General features: G+C 40.8%; 3 protein-coding genes across 3 annotated transcripts in view; 2 read left to right on the forward strand and 1 right to left on the reverse strand.

Annotated features, from left to right (window-relative positions):
• LOC117816496 (myosin phosphatase Rho-interacting protein-like) overlaps positions 1–454 on the forward strand; it is a 34,843-nt gene extending 34,389 nt beyond the window's left edge. The window contains exon 21 of the mRNA XM_034688789.1: positions 81–454. Within this exon, the coding sequence (XP_034544680.1) occupies positions 81–227 (147 nt within the window). The 3' untranslated portion in view covers positions 228–454. The remainder of the gene's footprint in view (positions 1–80) is intronic.
• smdt1b (single-pass membrane protein with aspartate-rich tail 1b) lies at positions 450–8,234 on the reverse strand. The gene is made up of 4 exons (XM_034688792.1): positions 8,053–8,234; positions 2,264–2,460; positions 881–1,044; positions 450–701 (listed from the first exon to the last, which is right to left on the reverse strand). Exons 2-3 carry the CDS (start codon positions 2,423–2,425, stop codon positions 907–909), a joined length of 300 nt encoding a protein of 99 aa, XP_034544683.1. The 5' UTR covers positions 2,426–2,460; positions 8,053–8,234; the 3' UTR covers positions 450–701; positions 881–906.
• On the forward strand, positions 7,704–17,637 carry zgc:158803 (LUC7 domain-containing protein). The gene is made up of 10 exons (XM_034688791.1): positions 7,704–8,302; positions 8,766–8,860; positions 9,393–9,491; positions 13,754–13,864; positions 14,057–14,200; positions 14,477–14,653; positions 14,793–14,959; positions 15,050–15,079; positions 15,192–15,353; positions 16,514–17,637. Exons 1-10 carry the CDS (start codon positions 8,242–8,244, stop codon positions 16,749–16,751), a joined length of 1,284 nt encoding a protein of 427 aa, XP_034544682.1. The 5' UTR covers positions 7,704–8,241; the 3' UTR covers positions 16,752–17,637.
• The last annotated feature ends 789 nt before the right edge of the window (positions 17,638–18,426 follow it).

The raw sequence follows: 18,426 nt of genomic DNA on the forward strand, positions 1-18,426 counted from the left end.
TCTATCTGCTGTACACTTAGCATGAACATTAACTTAAAAGGTTCAATTATCTTCCATTTATGTTCAAACCTTTTCTCTAGGAGAAAGACGCAGCTTGTGAGCGATATAAGGAGACCTATGTACAACTAAGTGACGCAAAGGGTCACAGCCAGTTGGAGATGGGCTCCCTCAATGAACACTTAAGACTGACCAACGCTGCACTTCAGGAGGGAGTGAGAAACACCTGACCAACGAGGACAACTGTCAAAAAACATGCCTTTAAGAACAAAGACAACAAGCAAATAGAAAATCTTTACACAATGTAACCAAAAAATCATTACAGTGCATTCATATTAAGTGCTGTTATGAGTTTATTTATACCACAAAGAAGCGCAAGAACAAGAATTATGGGGACCTCTGAGCTCTTGGAGACCACCGTGCAAAAACTGTTATCAATAAAAAACAACAAATGTTTCTTTGTGTTTATTTGACTCACTTTATTCAGTTGACAAATGCAAACATGCAAACAAGAGTGAAGGCATAAGTAGTCATTTGATAGCCTCACATGATATGATATTTTAAAAAACTGAATCAGTGTAAACATAAATAGCAAAAGGGAGAGGTAGAAGCTGGGGTTGGATACATGTGGAAGTCACATTGCCCATTCTTCCCTGTCTTCCTTTCACTGGCTGGTATGCTTTCAGTCCATATCACACAGCACCCTGTGGATGTAAATAAAACATAAATAGCATCTGTGTTCTACTGTTACCAGTCATGACCAAAATAAACATGCCACAAACTTTACATCTGTTCACATGTAGCTATTAGCAGATATGTTAAATCAAAAGTCAAATTAGCAGTGTGTACGGCATAAATGAGGTGCAGCTAGAGCACACTTTACCTTGGGTGATTATTTCTGAAGCTAGCTCAGTCATCATCGTCATCATCCTCAGGGACAAAAATGTCATGCTCCTCAAGGAGAGCAGCGAAGTTCTTGCTTATCAGAGTTCCCACATACAGGAAGGGCACCACCACCACTGTCAGGCGGGTGAGACCAAAGGGTGTCTGGAGAAGAGAAAGAAGGAAGGTTAAGCAAATTTATTTTCATGAACAGTGCTGTTTACAAACAATTTTAATCCCCACCTCAGGTTACCCATGGATATTTTGGTCCAGATTTGTGATCATGGGCAGCTGTTTCTCCAGAAGTTAAATACAAAAACCTAATCTCCAAAGTTAATATAGCAGAGCGGGGAAAAGAAGCTTTGCTCACAGGGGTTCGTGCATATTGCCTAAAATGACAGGGGATCATCTCCAGCCCTCACAACACAATGGGATCTTTAGGACATAGAATCACTGTGTGACAAAAACAAACATGTCCCCAACAGGCTTTACAAAAACATTCAACATACTACATACAAATAGGCTACTACAAGTCAATCAGATAGGACTTTTTCTTGGCAACTCGTTGGCTTTACACTTAAAATAATCCAACTAAAATGGAACTGGCAGGTGAGCCATTTTTTCTATTACTAAGATGAAATCATGTTATGTAAATTGTGGCCTTTGTCAAAATCAAGTTTTATTGGGCCTTTATTAGACTATCTGATATATTACTATACACTGTATAAATCAGGTAGGATTACAACCAATACATTTCATTTTTGAACTGGTTTCACATGCACTTTTCATTTATCTGTATCTTTGCCATGCCCTCGGCTGTAGTTATTATTTTGAAGAAGGTATATGCCTAAGGGTTAACAAAATATATATTTTCAGTCATGCTTAAACGTGCCCCATTAAAAATATCCCGAGGTCTGAAACGATCAGGAGCTTTAGGGTCCTACAATAAACTGTAGATGCACCGTACAATTGATTACTACTATTATTACTATGGGTGTTACTGTAGGCCGATCGTATGTTTTCCCTGACCTTTCTTGTCTTGACAAAATGCTGAGCAAGTTCTCTGTAATGAAAAGGACACATTGTTCCGCGCCAAACAAATCAATCAATCAGAGGAAAAGCATCGTATACAAAAACACTTCTTTAGCTTCCACAAAATGGATTTTTGAAAAGCATACATTTCCTAAAAATGTACAAGCTAAGGGTTGGTTACTTCCTGAAGCGTACTTGTGTGTAAACATGCGTGTATTGGCTGGCTTGGCTCACCCAGCGTTTGCTCTGTCATTCAACTCGCAGCGCTACGTGTCAATCAAGTGTTAGGTCCCGCCTCCGGTGCCTGTCATATTTCGGTAACAAGGCAAAATAAAACCGAATAAAAACTCACTTTATCCGGTTTCGGTAAGATTGCCCCCGACGGCGTTGATACTGCAGTCCGGCTCTGCGTTGTCCTGGATATGTTTGATGTTTTCGAGCCGGTGTTTCGACTCAACATTCCCATGTTTTTGGTAGAGAGTCGCAGTGGGAGCCGCAGTAGACTGGTCGCCATTTTTCCAGTATCAGTAGCAGCAGGGTGTGACGTCTCTGTGGGAGGAACTGGGATGATTTCTTAACTCCTTTACAAGAGACACACATCAGCTTTCAAACATATTTTTTATAACTAAACTACACAAATCAGTATTATATTGCATGTATATTTTCATCTATGTGTTTGTAGTCTGCATATTTGGCAGTTCTGACCTTATTAAAAGTTACTAACTGGTGATAAAAACGATGTGTGGCAACCAGAGAGATACAGGGCCGCATCCAGACTTTTGTAGCTAGGGTGGCCCAACTGAGGTAAGGGTTACATAGACTGTGGCTGTTTCCGAAACCGCCGACTATCAGTGGCGGAGCCAGTGGGTGACCAGGGGTGGCCATGGACACCTCTGAAAACTGATTGGCCACCCCAGTGACCACCCTGAAATTCTTAAACATGATTGGCCATTTGCCATTTCAGAGGCATTACTTATATTTAAATCAGCTATTGTGTTTCAAGCTGCAGAGACAGTAGTTTCTTTGCATTTGAAAATTTGTTTTTGTTGATGCTTTGATTTTGGACAATCATCTTCATTTTGAGTCCTTAAAGAGTTCAGCAGATTTAAATGCTGACACTCTGTCGAGTTACATTATTAATCGTAACATTAGAAATCTACAAATTTGTAACATTTGTTAAATTATTCTATGAAAAGAAGTTAAGTAAATGTGATTATTGGAGGTAACCCTACTAGGTTTAGGGTAAGCTAGGTTTTTCACGCCTGGCCACCCCTTAACAGTCAGTGCCCCAGTTTGGCCACCTTGGTCAAAACTGTCTGGCTCCGCCACTGCCTACTATACTAGCAGTACGTACTGATTTGGCCAAAAGTCAGAATGAAGTAAGCAGTATGTGAAAAAGAGCAAAATCTGCAGTATGCCAAAACTCCCCGGATGTCTACTGATTCAGGAACATTTCACAGTATGCATCGGACCAGTCTGCCTTGCGTACTGTTTCCCATAATGCACAGCGCTCGTTCCACTTTTTCTTTTTCCTTCTTTTTTTGACGGGAGGAAATCCGTTTTTGGGTGCGGTGAAAGTTATTGATTTACATACAAACCACTTCCTAACTTTTTAAATCATAAATGGATGCTAAAGAAGCAGTTTCTCTATAGTAGGCTTCGCCGTTGTTTACTTCCGCTTTCCGAAACTGGAAATCTAGTGACGTCTGGCCCAGCGTAATGCAGCACAGATCGAATAGAACAGTCATACTACATACTAAATTCAAACGCAGTATGTAGTAGGCAGTACCTACTGCCTACTACGTTAGTAAGTAGTATGTAGCAGGCAGTTTCGGAAACAGCCCGTGTTCCCGACTCACGAATGAATAATATTTATTTTGTCCTATCTGTCTCCACCAAGCGAGCCGGATACGGCCCTGGTGGTGAAGCTTTCAGCAGTGTGTCTGCCCCCTGGTGGCTGGCTGCAGTATAGGTAAAAAAAATCCGTCTCCCCAATCATTTGAATGGGGGAGCAGTCAAACTTTAAAAAATAAATACAGGCCGTACGAATGTTTCTCCCCTCCGTATGCTGTGGTGATATGTAGTTATTATTTGACTGTTTTGTGTCCAAGGACTCTTTTTTCTGAAAAGCTTATTTTTCGTTAGTTATTAGAGTTTAAGAAACGGTGTTTCACTTCCGTGTTTCCTTTGATTCACAGCCGCCGTAGAGTGAAACTTCAAAGGACACACAGCGTCTTGTGACTCTACGCTGTAGGGCGGAGCTTGTTACAGGGGCTTCACAGGCTCTGGCTGCACAATGGCGGCGCCCAGGAGCGGGATTTTTTGGCTTCAGAACAGTACGAAAGGAAGAGGCGGAACAAGGCTGTCCATTTTTATTTACAGTCTATGGTCTCCACTGAACATATCACAAGCAGATTATATGAACATATCATATTGACCATGAACATTTAGGTATCATACCAAGTGGCAACCTCTGGTCCAATGCGGAAGTGCTAAAAACTGCAGTTCATCGAGGATCCGCTTGAGGCTGGCTCCGGAAGTACCGGAAACCACATACACACCAATTCAAAAAAAAAGATCTTTACAGCAGAAATAAACATGTTTACAGCGTGGTACAAAAGACGAGTGTTGTCTGGATAGCTCATTTCTCGGTCGGCACACACTGTGCGGGGGGTGTATTTTTTTCTAACGCAGCAATTTCGAAGATATTGAGATTACGAGTCTTCCAATGAGAGGCACAGCTGACTTGATTGGCAGGCGGGAACGCTGTAGCTGTTGGCTAGGAGGCTCAAAGCCTGCCTCTTTACGTCACAATCGCTCGACAGCAGTAATATGGCTGCCGCCGCCGACTGGCCTCAAAACAGCGCTTCAGAAACATATGAGTGACGTCACGGATACTACGTCCATATTTAATACAGTCTATATCATACAGATGATATATTATTGTGTTGGATTTTTAATTTACAAACCTATCACAACAAGGATGTATAAACATTCCCAACCCTGAAAGAATCATAAAAGATGTATGGCAAAGTCACAACTGAAGAACCAACAAAATAAATGCAGAGGCAGCAGCAGTCTGTTTAAACATTGCCAAATAATCAATTTTAACACAAGTACTGCCTCTGACAAAACAAACGGTCTCTCATGGTTAAGCATTTTAGAGGTGATACCAGTGGTTACCAATTTAGATTTTAAGCAAGGTCCCCCCTCTCAACTTTCATATGACCATTCTTTACTTTTTGTTCATTTGTCTGTTTTCTTTTGTTTTACAAAAACTGCAAGTGCAACAACACAATAATATCAGTCCATTCAGAATATAACAAAATGGTTTTCAACTTACCATAGTACCTTACTCTTGATGTATCATGAACTATAACGTTATAAATGTGGTGGTAACATTTATCAATACTGTTAAACAACTGACCAACTAACCAAACTCCAAGTCAAGAACGCTATCAATCAAACAGCCAGTGTAACCTTATAGTACAATCTTATGTCCTTCAAAATCAGGGAGGCCCCACCACTTGTCTATTAGCAGTAGTGAAATGGTGGGGCCCAGTGTGATATTTTCTAGTGATGTGTCATGATCAAAAGCTGCGGCTCTGAGAGCCGATGCTTTATAGTGAATCAGAAGAGCCGGCTCACATCGAGAGAGAGCCGGCTCCTAGTTTTTTCCTTTCTTAGCTCTCACAGTGCTCAGCCCCTGCTCTGCTCACAGCAGAACTTTGTTTTGATTGGTCAGCATGGCGGCCATGCAGCCAATCACATGTGGTAATGGAGGGGAGGCTGTGTATCGTGGCTACATCTGTTCCTTCCGAGAGAGTCTTCTCGAAGACCGCGCAAATGCTCATTGAGAGGAGAAATCAGATCAGCTCATCCAAGCTGAGGCATCAGATTTTTCTCAATGCCAACCGGAGGACATTAATAATGTTTTCTCCAGTTTGGCTCTGGTTCTGTTTGCTTGAGTTTGTTTCTGGTTCTGGTTCTGTTAAATTGAGTTTGGTTCTGGTTCGGTTCTGGTTAGGTTCTGGTCCGGTTCTGGTCTGGTTCAGGTTCGGTTCTGTTCTGGTTCGGTTCTGGTTCGGGTCTGGTTCGGTTTGCTTGAGTTTGGTTCTGGTTCTGTTTGCATGAGTTTGGTTCTGGTTCTGTTAAATTGATTTTGGTTCTCATTCGGTTCTGGTCTGGTTCAGGTTCTGTTCTGTTCTGGTTCGGTTCTGGTTCGGGTCTGGTTCGGTTTGCTTGAGTTTGGTTCTGGTTCTGTTTGCATGAGTTTGGTTCTGGTTCTAAACCTAACCCTAATCCTAACCCTAACCCTAATCCTGATCCTAACCCTAACCCTAATCCTAATCCTAACTCTAACCCTAAACCTAACCCCAACCCTAACCCTAATCATAATCCTAACCCCCAAACTAACCCTAACCCTAATCATGACCCTAATCCAAACCCTAATCATAATCCTACCCCTAACCCCCACCCTCACCTTAATCATAACCCTAACCCTAATCATAACCCTAACCCCCAAACTAACCCTAATCCTAACCCTCACCCTAATCATAACCCTAACACTAATCATAATCCTAATCATAACCCTAATCATGACCCTAACCCTAATCATAACCCTAACCCTAATCCTAACCCTAACCCTAATCCTGATCCTAACCCTAACCCTAATCCTAAACCTAATCCTAATCCTAACTCTAACCCTAAACCTAACCCCAACCCTAACCCTAATCATAATCCTAACCCCCAAACTAACCCTAACCCTAATCATGACCCTAATCCAAACCCTAATCATAATCCTACCCCTAACCCCCACCCTCACCCTAATCATAACCCTAACCCTAAACATAACCCTAACCCCCAAACTAACCCTAATCCTAACCCTCACCCTAATCATAACCCTAACACTAATCATAATCCTAATCATAACCCTAATCCTGACCCTAACCCTAATCATGACCCTAACCCTAATCATAACCCTAATCCTAATCATAACCCTAAACCTAACCCTGATCATAACCCTAACCCTAACCTTAACCCTAATCATGACCCTAATCATAACCCTAAACATAACCTTAACCCTAAACCTAACCCTGATCATAACCCTAACCTTAACTCCAACCCAAACCCTAATCATAATCCTAATCATGACCCTAACCCTAATCCTAACCCTAATCATAACCCTAACCCTAATCATAACCCTTACCCTAATCATAACCCTAACCCTAACCCTAATCATAACCCTAACCCAACCCTAACCCAACCCTAACCCAACCCAACCCTAATCCTAATCCTAATCCTAACCCTAAAGAATGGTTTTTTAACAGAATAAATGCACAAAATTGGGCAATTATATAGCTTCTCATAAAAACAAAAGGGGTTTCAACAGACAAACCATTGTTTTTTTTGCAAAGTTAAGGTTAAATACACGGCTACAAAAGATCCTAAATTAAGAGCCGTTCGGGAGTCGAAAGAGTCGACTCTTCTTTGGGAACCGAGTTAAAAGAGCCGGCGCTCTGAAAAGAGCCGAACCTCCCATCACTAATATTTTCATGGGGCCTAAAAACCCTGGTGGTGTCCCAGGTTACAATTAAACTAAAGTGACGGTGGGAAGTTAAATGAAAATTTAGAAAATGGATCCCAAAATATGTTTACAGTTAATGAAATCCACCAAGCTGTTACATGGTACACTAATTGATCACTGAATTTAACTTTTCTCAAGTTAGATAAAGCTCGTGGTAAGAGCGAGCTGTAACGTCACTAAACCGGCCAGCGCGCGCGAACTGCAGCACTTCCTCGAGGCAGAGATACGAGAGCGCGCCCCGCGGCCACGCGCATCGAGGGGAAGCGGAAAGACGGAAGAAAGGACATTGAATAAACTTGCCAACTTCTAGCTGACTTGCCAGAAATACAATTAGATGCAATGTTACAGAAGAAGAAGATATTTAGGTGCAGATTTTAGTAGCTTTCGGACCCCGTCCGCATTCAGTCACCGCCCTCTCAACTCGCCATACGACACGACTAGGACTCCAGCAGTTTTGAAACAGCCACTGCACTTGCTTTACCGACCCGAAGTCTGCCACCGTTCTACAAAAAGTCACATTTACAACAGTTTTAAAGTGTTTTGAAAGACAGTACATTGAATCAACGTTATACCCAACCAGCTCGCGGGCACTGCGGGTCTCTTTCTCCCTGTGGGAAAAGTTGTCGGTGTCGGTGGTGGACGAGCCAGGCAGGCCTGCTGCTGAGGAGGCTGCATGTGTGAGGAGGACTGTAGCTGGCGAGGAGCGACTCACACACGAGGAGCCTGTCTGAACACCCACAAACATGTCGGCCCAGGCACAGATGAGAGCTATGCTAGACCAGCTCATGGGGACGGGGAGAGACGGTGAGCAGGACTTAAAGTCTGACTGAACCAGGACTCGAGTTTGTGTTGTTGCTAGCTTTAGCATGGAAGCTAACCAATCAGCCAGACGGCGAGAGTGAAGCATGCTTTTCCACCTAGCTAGCTTACATGATGGTAGCCAGCCGGTTAGCTACCTGTTGTGTTTGAGTTTACAGGGCACGGGAAGTTGTCGTAATAACCTTCCTTTAAAAACACTTAAGTTGTATCCTGCTAATGGGTCGTAGGCAGTGTGATATTGACGCATTGGCTCAGTTTCTCGTTGTCCTGTTATCAAACTCTCGAACTCTGAGCTACTGGGCAGCTACTGGTGATGTTACAGATGTGTGACTCATTCATTGCGAGGTTGCACCCCAGTCAGTGATTCAGTACTTATTTGGGATCTGGGTGACGTAAACTAGAACCTCAAGGTTTAATTTATGTACGATTTTCTGTTTTTGTTTACAAGGAGATTCAATGAGACAGAGAATCAAGTTCACAGATGAGCGAGTCTGCAAAAGTCATCTCCTAGACTCCTGTCCACATGACATTCTGTCTGGCACTGTAAGTACCGTGTTTTTTATGCACCTTTTCACACACATTATAGTCTAAAACTATTCTGTCACATCTGTCATATCTATATCTGTCATTGGCTTTGGGCAGCTGATGTTATTGTAATGAATTTCTAGCTGGTGTTGCCTGTAAATAACTGAATGTAACTTTAAGTTGCATAATTAATTTGTGTACCTTCACATTAAGGACTACACTGTAAAGTCAAGACACTGAATACCTGAAATCTAAAGGTATCTATGAGTGCAAGATCAACACAGTGAACCACACACCAGTGTGTGAACACACTCATTTTTGTCCCTTGATAACTAGAGATAGTTTTTATTGATATAATAAAGTAATACAGTAAGTGTGAAGGACTTGGCCTTATCCCTGTGATTGAAAGGCTATGACATCCACAGACTGTATTATGCCCTGTATAGTGCTCTAAACATTCAATAGCAGATAATTATATATTTGACAGATCTCAGGATCAAAGAGTGGAATAAATAAACACAATATGTTAATGTCTTTTTCATTCCTGCAGAGAATGGACCTCGGAGAATGTATGAAAGTTCATGACTTGGCCCTCAGAGCGGACTATGAGATTGCATCGAAGGAGCAAGAGTACTTCTTTGAACTAGATGTGAGTCACAATAACACACAAGCCCATTTTACTCAAGGCAGGACAGTTACGTCTCTTTTATGCCTCACTGTCTCCATAAAGGCACAGATATGGACTAGAGGGGCAAAGTCATTTGTCTTTAAGCTAGTTGTGTAAAATCAGGCACTGGAACAGCAATATGCTCACTATGCCACGTTCAGTGTCAACGTAGAAGACATCATAATGGTGGAGTTGTAGTGTTTAATTTTGTCAGCTGAACCACATCTGGTGTTGACTATTTTCCAGTTAAGTTGCTCTGTAAAATGTAACGGTTAATTCGTTGTAAAGGCTCCGCTACACCGAGTGTCTCTGTTGTCACTCTCAAAAAAGGGCTTGTACAGTATGTGAGTGACATCTGTGCAGGATTTTTCCTGTATTTATAAGTGCAGTCACCTCTGCCTAATTTCTGTACTAACTAGGGATACACTGAAAATTCGGCCACCGAAATACTTTTATCACCGAAACAACACGGCCGAAACAGAATGTTGTGATGACGCAAGCAAAATCTGCGGCCAGTACGAGCTTGTCGGGTTAAGGGCCAACATGTCTGCATCCGTTCTTCCTTTAACTGCAGCACTAAAGAGTCTTCTAAGCAAAGAGGTTGAGACGGACCACGGAGTGAAAACAATGAAAAGTACACTCTTAGAGTCTGTCAGCACACGTTTCACTGAGATCTATTCGGATCCTCTGCATTTCATCGCGACTGTACGTGATCCGATCATTATTTAGACGTTGGAATGAAGCAGCATGCACGAGAAATGATCGTGCTGATCGCGCAGAGCGCAGAAAAAAGGACTCGTCTCTCTGAACCAGATGAGGGACATGCACCCTGGTTGTCTGATATGTTCAATGAGATCCTTGATTTTAGTGAGTTTAGTACACAGTCATATCCATAAATGCAATGGAAGGAGAGACCGGGGACAGTTGTAACATTTTTGACATTTCTGTCTATAACTTTGAGCTCTTTTAACCCAGTGTGTTCAAACTGCTATACAAACTAGCTTCAAGTGTCTGCTTATAAATGGCCTAGATAATGCCTGTGCAACACAAACAGAAAATGCATGGCCTAATCCCCACTAATAATTGACATGATAATTTCTTTCGGTTTTAGTTTTTCGGTTTTCGGCCTTGGTTTCCTCATTTTCGGTTTTCGGTTTCTGCCAAGAATTTTCATTTCGGTGCATTCCTAGTACCAACCCTGGTCCAGTCCGAGTTGAATAGTGTTTTCATGAAGACCAATGTTTTAGTTTTAAACTGCAGTGGCATAACATCAATGTAGTCTCAATGCCAATTCAAAATCAGTCCAGTGCAGTGGAAGAGGTGCTGCCAAAACTGCCAAAGAAGGAAAATAGGTAAAAATTAACATTCCATAATGTGCATCCTGTTCATTCTCTACATGGGAGGGCATCTCTACTGATGCGTCTGAAAATTAAAAAGTAACATGCTGATCTCTGAATGCGTGTTAAATCGGTGGAGGGATCATTTATAGGTTTTAGCTGTCACTGTTTTTTTTGCTAACAGAGACTCCAGTCTGCAGTTTATTTCATACATTGATAGACCGAATAGTTATAAAGAGCAATGCCAGACTCCACAATCTTGTATTGATCCATAATGTCTCCTTTTTGTTTTACGACTGCGCTCCTGTACGTATTCATATTCACTTTGTCCATCAGTCTGATGCCTTCTCTCTCTCCAGCACTGTCACAGTGTAATACTGCACTTTAATGATATATTTGATGAATAATAAGTGCCCTTGCATCTTGGTTACAGCAAGTTTGGGTATTTTCAAAAAGCTCCGACATACGCAAGTATTGTAGAAGAATCCTGATAATAAAAGGAAAACAAAATAAAAAACTGTTATTGCCACAAATATTCACTGAAGCGGAGAGACACAGAGGTTCATAATATCAGAATAGGGTAGAATCAGGTCATGTTAACAGCTTGACATATCAATAACTGTATTCCCGACCTGGAGATAGGATTAGAAAAGGTATGTCATAATGGATAAAATCACCAAATACGTTTCCAGCTGAAGTTGACTATTGTGTTCAAATCTGTATGACGGTATTGTATTGACAGTACATGTACATGACTAACATGTGAATGATGAAACTTTTAATCTGAGAGCATGAAATATGACATTCATCATTTGACAAATTGGTGCACAAATGTACATCAGATGCAGATGTATAGTTAATGAATTAATAAACATTGCGATAATCCTGAAGCCATGATTATTCCTCAGACTAATCCTACTTACATGATCTCTAATCATTGCATCTCTAATCAGAACGTTAAAATACTTTGAGCTGTTTGTCATGTTTCAACACATCATTGAACCATATGAAATATTTGAATCTGCTAGTGAGTTAATGTTAGCAGCAGCTCGGCTCACGGCCCCTGAAATCCCACCAAAGAATGTCTGACCAACACAGATATTTGACATTATGCTTCAGTTTCTTTTTTTTACCTCTGCTGAAAATTGTGCTCCTAATAAAAAAGTAACTTGGCAGGCAATGAAAATTGAAAGGCCACCTAGAGATTTACAGTGAGTTATGCTTCTACTTCTGATGCAGGTAAAAACTCCAAACCCGTTGTCCACTTGACTGTTTAACTAAATGATCAACTTGTCGAGGGCAGCCTTAAACACTGACCCCTCAATATCAGGTTAAAATCCTTTGACATTTGGATGTGAACAAACTCATTTTCAGCTTAACCTGTAGGTTTGTGTTCAGCAACCGTACAATCATACGTTAACAGAGCTTAGGGGCAGTTGTTGGACACTCGGACATGTGCAAATTCAGACTACTGTCAAACTTTTGTGCACCTTAAACTTGATCAATATCGTCCTTATTAGGGATGCACGATATTGTTGTTTTTTTTGCCGATATCCCAGATGCTGATATTTTACAACTCATTCTACTCAGTATTATAGTGATACTCTTATCACATTTGTTATGTAATATTCATTTCTTGTGCAAAATAATAAAAAATACTTAATACTTAAAACTGCATATTTATTTATGACGATTGCTTTTAAACAAAATTCACACAAAAAGATACATCCTACTTAAAACTTTGATGATGCTCACCCTGAGACAATCATAACAATACCCACAACCAGGGCAAATTTGACCGATTTTACAATTGATATAGTAAGTAAACATATCCTCAGTTTAAAGGGAACATGTGAACAGTGCAACTGTACAGCAGTTAAACCCAAATTAAATAAAATGTTTTACTCTTTGATAGTAAATGTGCCTAAATTAGTCAGCTACATGTATCTTACAGACTGCTGCTTCAATTCAAATTTAACTTAAATGTCCGATGTCGGATAGTTCATTTTAAAACCAATATCGGCCGATACCGATAACGTGCCGATAATATCGTGCATCCCTAGTCCTTATGGTATACGATGAAGAGATGGCACATATTTGATCCGTGTTTGAAAATCCTGCCTGGTGGTAAAATAAACCCAATGGTCTGCGTTTTAAAACTCTCAGATCATATGTCCAACAGGTGGAACTTCTTGGATCTCGTGCAGCAATTTTTTCTTCCTCAGTCCTATATTTGGTCTCAATACCTGATAATTTCAGTGGTACACACCCTGACTTAAACTGTATATCCTCATCAAGGATATTGCCTGTTAATCTACGATCAGTCTCAATTTTATTACATCATTGCATCCCTTAATCTTTCAAATAGCTCTCCTGCAACTGTTTCAATGTATTCAGAGTTGTTATCCAAAGTGACAATACTGCTTTCATGTCAGACCAAGAATAGCGAGTTGGATGACAGTAAATTATTCAGACTGTATGAAAGTGTCAGTGTAATGACATGCATCCAGAAGAAAGCATCATGGTTATCATCTCCTCCACTTTTCACCTGATGATCAGATTGTTGCAAGAGACAGGATGATGAATAGAAAAAAAACTCGTGAAATTTTGAACTGATGGCCCCCATTTTCAGTCATTTCAGAACAGTCATCCCCGAAACTGACTCATAACCAGCACATCATGCTGGAAGCCAAGCTCTGTCTCTGTGATGTGCATCCATCACATTGTGCTAACACCTCCCCTCATGTCCTGATGGTTTCAGCATAAACAGCTGGCTGTGTGTCTGCCCAAGTGAAGAGTCCAAAATGTTGTTAAAGCATATCAGATTTTGTTTTATTTTAGTTTATTAGTTAATTCATAGTGTGAAATAAACTTGCAAAAAATACTTTTTTTTTTATTTTTCCACAGGCTGCTGAACACCTTCAGTCCTTCATTGCTGATTGCGATCGCAGGACTGAGCTGGCCAAGAAGAGACTAGCAGAGACGCAGGATGAGATCAGCGCTGAGGTGGCTGCAAAGGTGACAAACTCCCTACTTTGCATTCTTGATATGTTATGGATGGCTCTTTTTTTAATATGTAAAATGCCCTGAGAAAATTCATATTTAAGCTGTATGGTCTTCATAAATCAGGGAATCTGTTCACTGCTACATTTTAGAGCTAATTGCTTTGTTTTTTTTTCTCTCTCTCTCTATTTCTCTGGCTATGAAAAGGCTGAACGTGTGCATGAGCTGAACGAAGAGATTGGGAAGCTTCTGGCCCGAGCGGAGCAGCTCGGTGGAGAGGGGAATGTAGATGAAGCCCAGGAAGTCCTGGAAATGGTGGAGAAGACACGGGCCTTAAAAAAGGAAGCAGAGGTCAGAAAGTGAAAGCCTTTTAGTGTTATGTTTATTGCGTTAGACAAAATGTCTTACTTTACTTCAATGTTTCCAAAAATACTCAATCTTTCCTGAAAAGATGTGGGCTTTATTGATGACATTACCAATGAATTTCATCAACTACCCAATGTCCGTAGCCAAAAGTACAATAACACAATAACTCACACAAAGCTTTCAAATATGCTTATTTATTTTTGGTGTTTCTGGAGTGAGTTTGCTTCTGTTCTGTAGTCTCATAACCTTTTATTCTCACAGGATGTGTACAGAAACTCCATGCCGGCCTCCAGTTTTCAACAACAAAAACTTCGGGTATGTGAGGTGTGTTCTGCCTACCTAGGTCTACACGACAACGATCGGCGTCTAGCTGACCACTTCGGGGGGAAACTTCATCTAGGCTTCATTGAAATCCGAGAGAAGCTTGAAAAGCTAAGGGTAAGGACTGCTCCGGAACTACTGTCTTTCTCATCAACACGATTCATTGAGCACTAGTTTCAGATCATCATTTATATCTGTTCATAGAACATGGCCTGCCAGTGTTTTTGATTCATGTGCAATATTTTATCTCATCCAGAAAGCAGTTGTAGAAAAACAAGAAAGGATGCGAACGAGAAGACGAGAGGAACGGGAAAAAGAAGATGAAAAAGAGCGACAGTGGGAGCAAGAGCGGGAACGAGAGAGGGAGCGGGAAAGAGAGAGAGAATGGGAGCGAGAACGAGACAGGGAGAGGGAGCGAAGAAGGTAGGGAACAGTTTGATTTCCCTTGTTCATTTCTTCATTTAGAGTTTGGTGCTGTCTAGAGACTGAAACTATCTGTTTTTACTATTGTAGGTCAAGATCTCGAAGTGGAGATCGTTACAGGTATGTCTGCATTGGTGATTTGATAAGTATAAAAGTGAAAGATTTTACACAACATGCAACCTTTCCATTACTGAAAATGTGTTTGAAATATAATGTCTATGTATTTCTTCAGGGATGGAGGCAGTTCTTCTTCTCATCGTTCGAGGCGTCACCGCTCTTCTCGCTCCAGAGAAGAAGGTGGAGAGCGTGAACGAGAGAGAGAGAGGGAGAGGAAACATCGTCACAAGGACAGACATCGCTCACGCTCCGACTCTCACAGGCGCAAAAGGAAGAGGTGTGGCTTTAGAACATCACTCAAAGCTGCATTGTTAAGACAACATTAGTAGTCATTAACCAACTTAACACAGTTTCACACATTTACATCATGTATCCACTGTTTATAAGTCAGCTCAGATTCAGAACAAAAGAACTAAGTGGATTTAGAAAACATGAATAGAAAATCAACTGCATTGATTCAACAAATCAGTATTAACTGAAGGTTATAAAGAACGATTGTTTGATCTATGTCAGCCCCACGGGCAACTACTTCTACATGCAGAAGTACACTGCAAGTGTACATATACAGAAGTATACTGTATATGTGTAGAGTTTGAGCAAATAAAAAAATAGTCACCAAAATGTTTGCTGTGTTCAACCAGACAGTTCACTGAAAGACTTCAGCGATAACATCCTGGTATTAACATTTAAAACAGTTTTCTTTGTTAAGAAGTTAAACTTTAGATGTAGACCTGATCATTATTTGCACTTGCATGCAAATATTTGTTAAAAGAGATGAACAAATTTGTTGTCACATTTTTGCAGGAAAGAGCGGGAATGGCGTTACTGCACATTTTACTGTGCCAACTTTTGCTATTCACACCGACTGTTTTCCTGCAGATACCAAAGCCTGCTGAAACCTAAATGGCCAACACTTCTCAGACTACCAGTACACTACAAACAGAAACCAGAATCCTTAACATGCACATTTTAAATTTAATGGAGAACTGTAAATACAGTCATTTCTCAACAGTCACCATTTCCAGCCACTTGTCTTTGATCCTCTGAACTTTTTCATATCACTAATGATAGATCTTTGAAGATGAGTTTAGCTCTAGATTAGTGAATAAATAAACATGATTACCAATTTTGATCAACATCACTGTTGTAGCTGTCACACAAAAGCCATCAACTAAGAGAGAATAGAGAACATATTTCGAGAGTTTAATTATCTAGGTGACCACAGACAATAACATGAACTCCTTTCTTTTCTTGTACCAAAGAGGTATCCTGTTCGACTCTGTGGAACTGGTTAGACCTGTGCTGGTCTGGCCTCCTTGTAAACACAGAACTTTCTAGAAAATGAGTGTTGAGTATATCCTAGAAGTGTTTTTTTTTTTTTTTTTTTCTCCAGATGTAGTGAATCAGTGGCTGACCTCTCTCTTTCTTTTACCCCAGGTCCTCAAGAGACAGATCAAGTCACACCAGAGAAAGAGAGCGCTCCCAGTCTCCGGAGAAGGGTGGTGAGGCTGCAGCAGAAGGATGCCATAATGACAAGGTGGAGGCCAAAGATTGGGAGGACTGGGAGCGCTCCCCCTCAGCAGACACAGCCAAGGCCAGAGAACGAGAGAGATCCCTTTCCTACGAGCGTGAACGGCGCTCCAGCTCTGAGGAGCGAGAGTCCGGCGAGATATGAACTGGACGTTGCCCTCCAAAGTCTTTCATTTGGATTTATTTTTTAGTCACCAGGAGCATGGAAAGATGAGTGTATGCGTGCGAGTGTGTTTCAGCTTTGTATGTGCGTTCATGTCAAAAGCAGGACATGTACATTAGCAGGGGTGGACTTAAGAAAATTAACTTGGGAACGAGGGAACAACTTCAGTGGTGGCGGTCAAGAAAACATGCAACAAACTTTTATAAGCCTCTGTATTGTTATGTTAGTGTGACCTGGAAGCAGTGTAGTCATTTTTTTATGCCATCTTGTTGATTTTATGTACAGTTTCTTTGACTGTGATGGGGGACGAGTGAGTGAAGAGACACCAGCCCTACCTAGGAGTCTTTTCTTTTGTTTGGCTCACATGAAGTGCTGTTATTTCTCATCATTATTTGGTTGTTTAAGGTTAAATCTTTTTTTCCTGTTCCTTTAGGAATCTTACCCATTTCTGTATTTCTGGATTCATTTACACAGGTTGGGGTTCACTAATGTAACATAATCCTTGTGGTCATGTTTGAGATGAGCCTTGATGACTGAGGCACTTAAGATGTTTGTGTTTTAACTGCTGCCTACAAGCCATAACAATCTCATTTGAAAAATTTGATACTCATCCTTAAGCTTTACCTTAATTTCAGATGCAGTGACAAGCTGGTACTTTGAAAATAAACTATTTTGTCCCCCTGAAAGATGTCATCCAAATGTTTCCTGACATATGTATGCATACAAATAAATTCAATCCTTATAACCTCACACTCAAAGGCCTAGGAACCTGTGTCCCGTTTGCTGTGAAACAACCTGGTTGTACTGGGGGAGTCTTCTTTGCTGTGCCATCATTACATGAATAAAAGATTCTGATTCCGTTCCAATACGATGCGTTTCTACGGATTTCTCTTTACCTTTTCTTTGACTTAAGTGAAATGTTCAGGCGGTCTTGGTTGGGGAAGTATGGGTTAAAACAGATCATTCACCAATTTAAAAGAGTAGTTCTATCCCGTCTTCTTTAGTGAACATGTTGATCTGTACCTTGGCAGGTAATTGTACCCTAAATTGCTCCTGAAGTCTCTGATATTGACGTGAAGGTTAATTTGAGTGGATCCAGGTGAGTATTTTGCACAGAAGCTTCCGTCATCAGTAAATGACTGTTCGCCTACAGTGTGAGGAATTTTTAATAGACTGGTGCTTGCTGTTGGCAAATATAAAAAAATGTGTTTTTTACTATTTAAAATAAATGCTACAGTTTGAGAATGCAATTTGTCATGTAGTGGCATACTGTATGCAGAGCCTTTACAAATATATTTTTACGGTTGCATATTGTTTTGTTTTGTCGTGATTTAAGTAGGTTGTTTGGTCCTAGAATTAAGGGCTGCTAAGGGTATTTATAATTCTTTGAAAAAAGTAAGAATGCAAAAAAGAGTTTTGTCTGCTTGGCATTAATTGTGGAACAATCGATTTCAGTTTGATGCAACATCTTTACATCAGTGGCGGAGCCAAACAGTTTTGACCTGGGTGGCCAAACTGGGGCACTGACTCTAAAGGGGTGGCCAGGCGTGGAAAACATTAGGGGCTTACCCCCAAACTAGTAGGGTTTCCTCCAATAATCAGATCTACTTTAACTTCTTTTTATACAATAATTTTGAAAATGTTACATTTTTGTAGA

The sequence above is a fragment of the Notolabrus celidotus genome, chromosome 7 (genome assembly GCF_009762535.1).
Source record: "Notolabrus celidotus isolate fNotCel1 chromosome 7, fNotCel1.pri, whole genome shotgun sequence".
NCBI classification, from domain to species: Eukaryota; Metazoa; Chordata; class Actinopteri; order Labriformes; family Labridae; genus Notolabrus; species Notolabrus celidotus.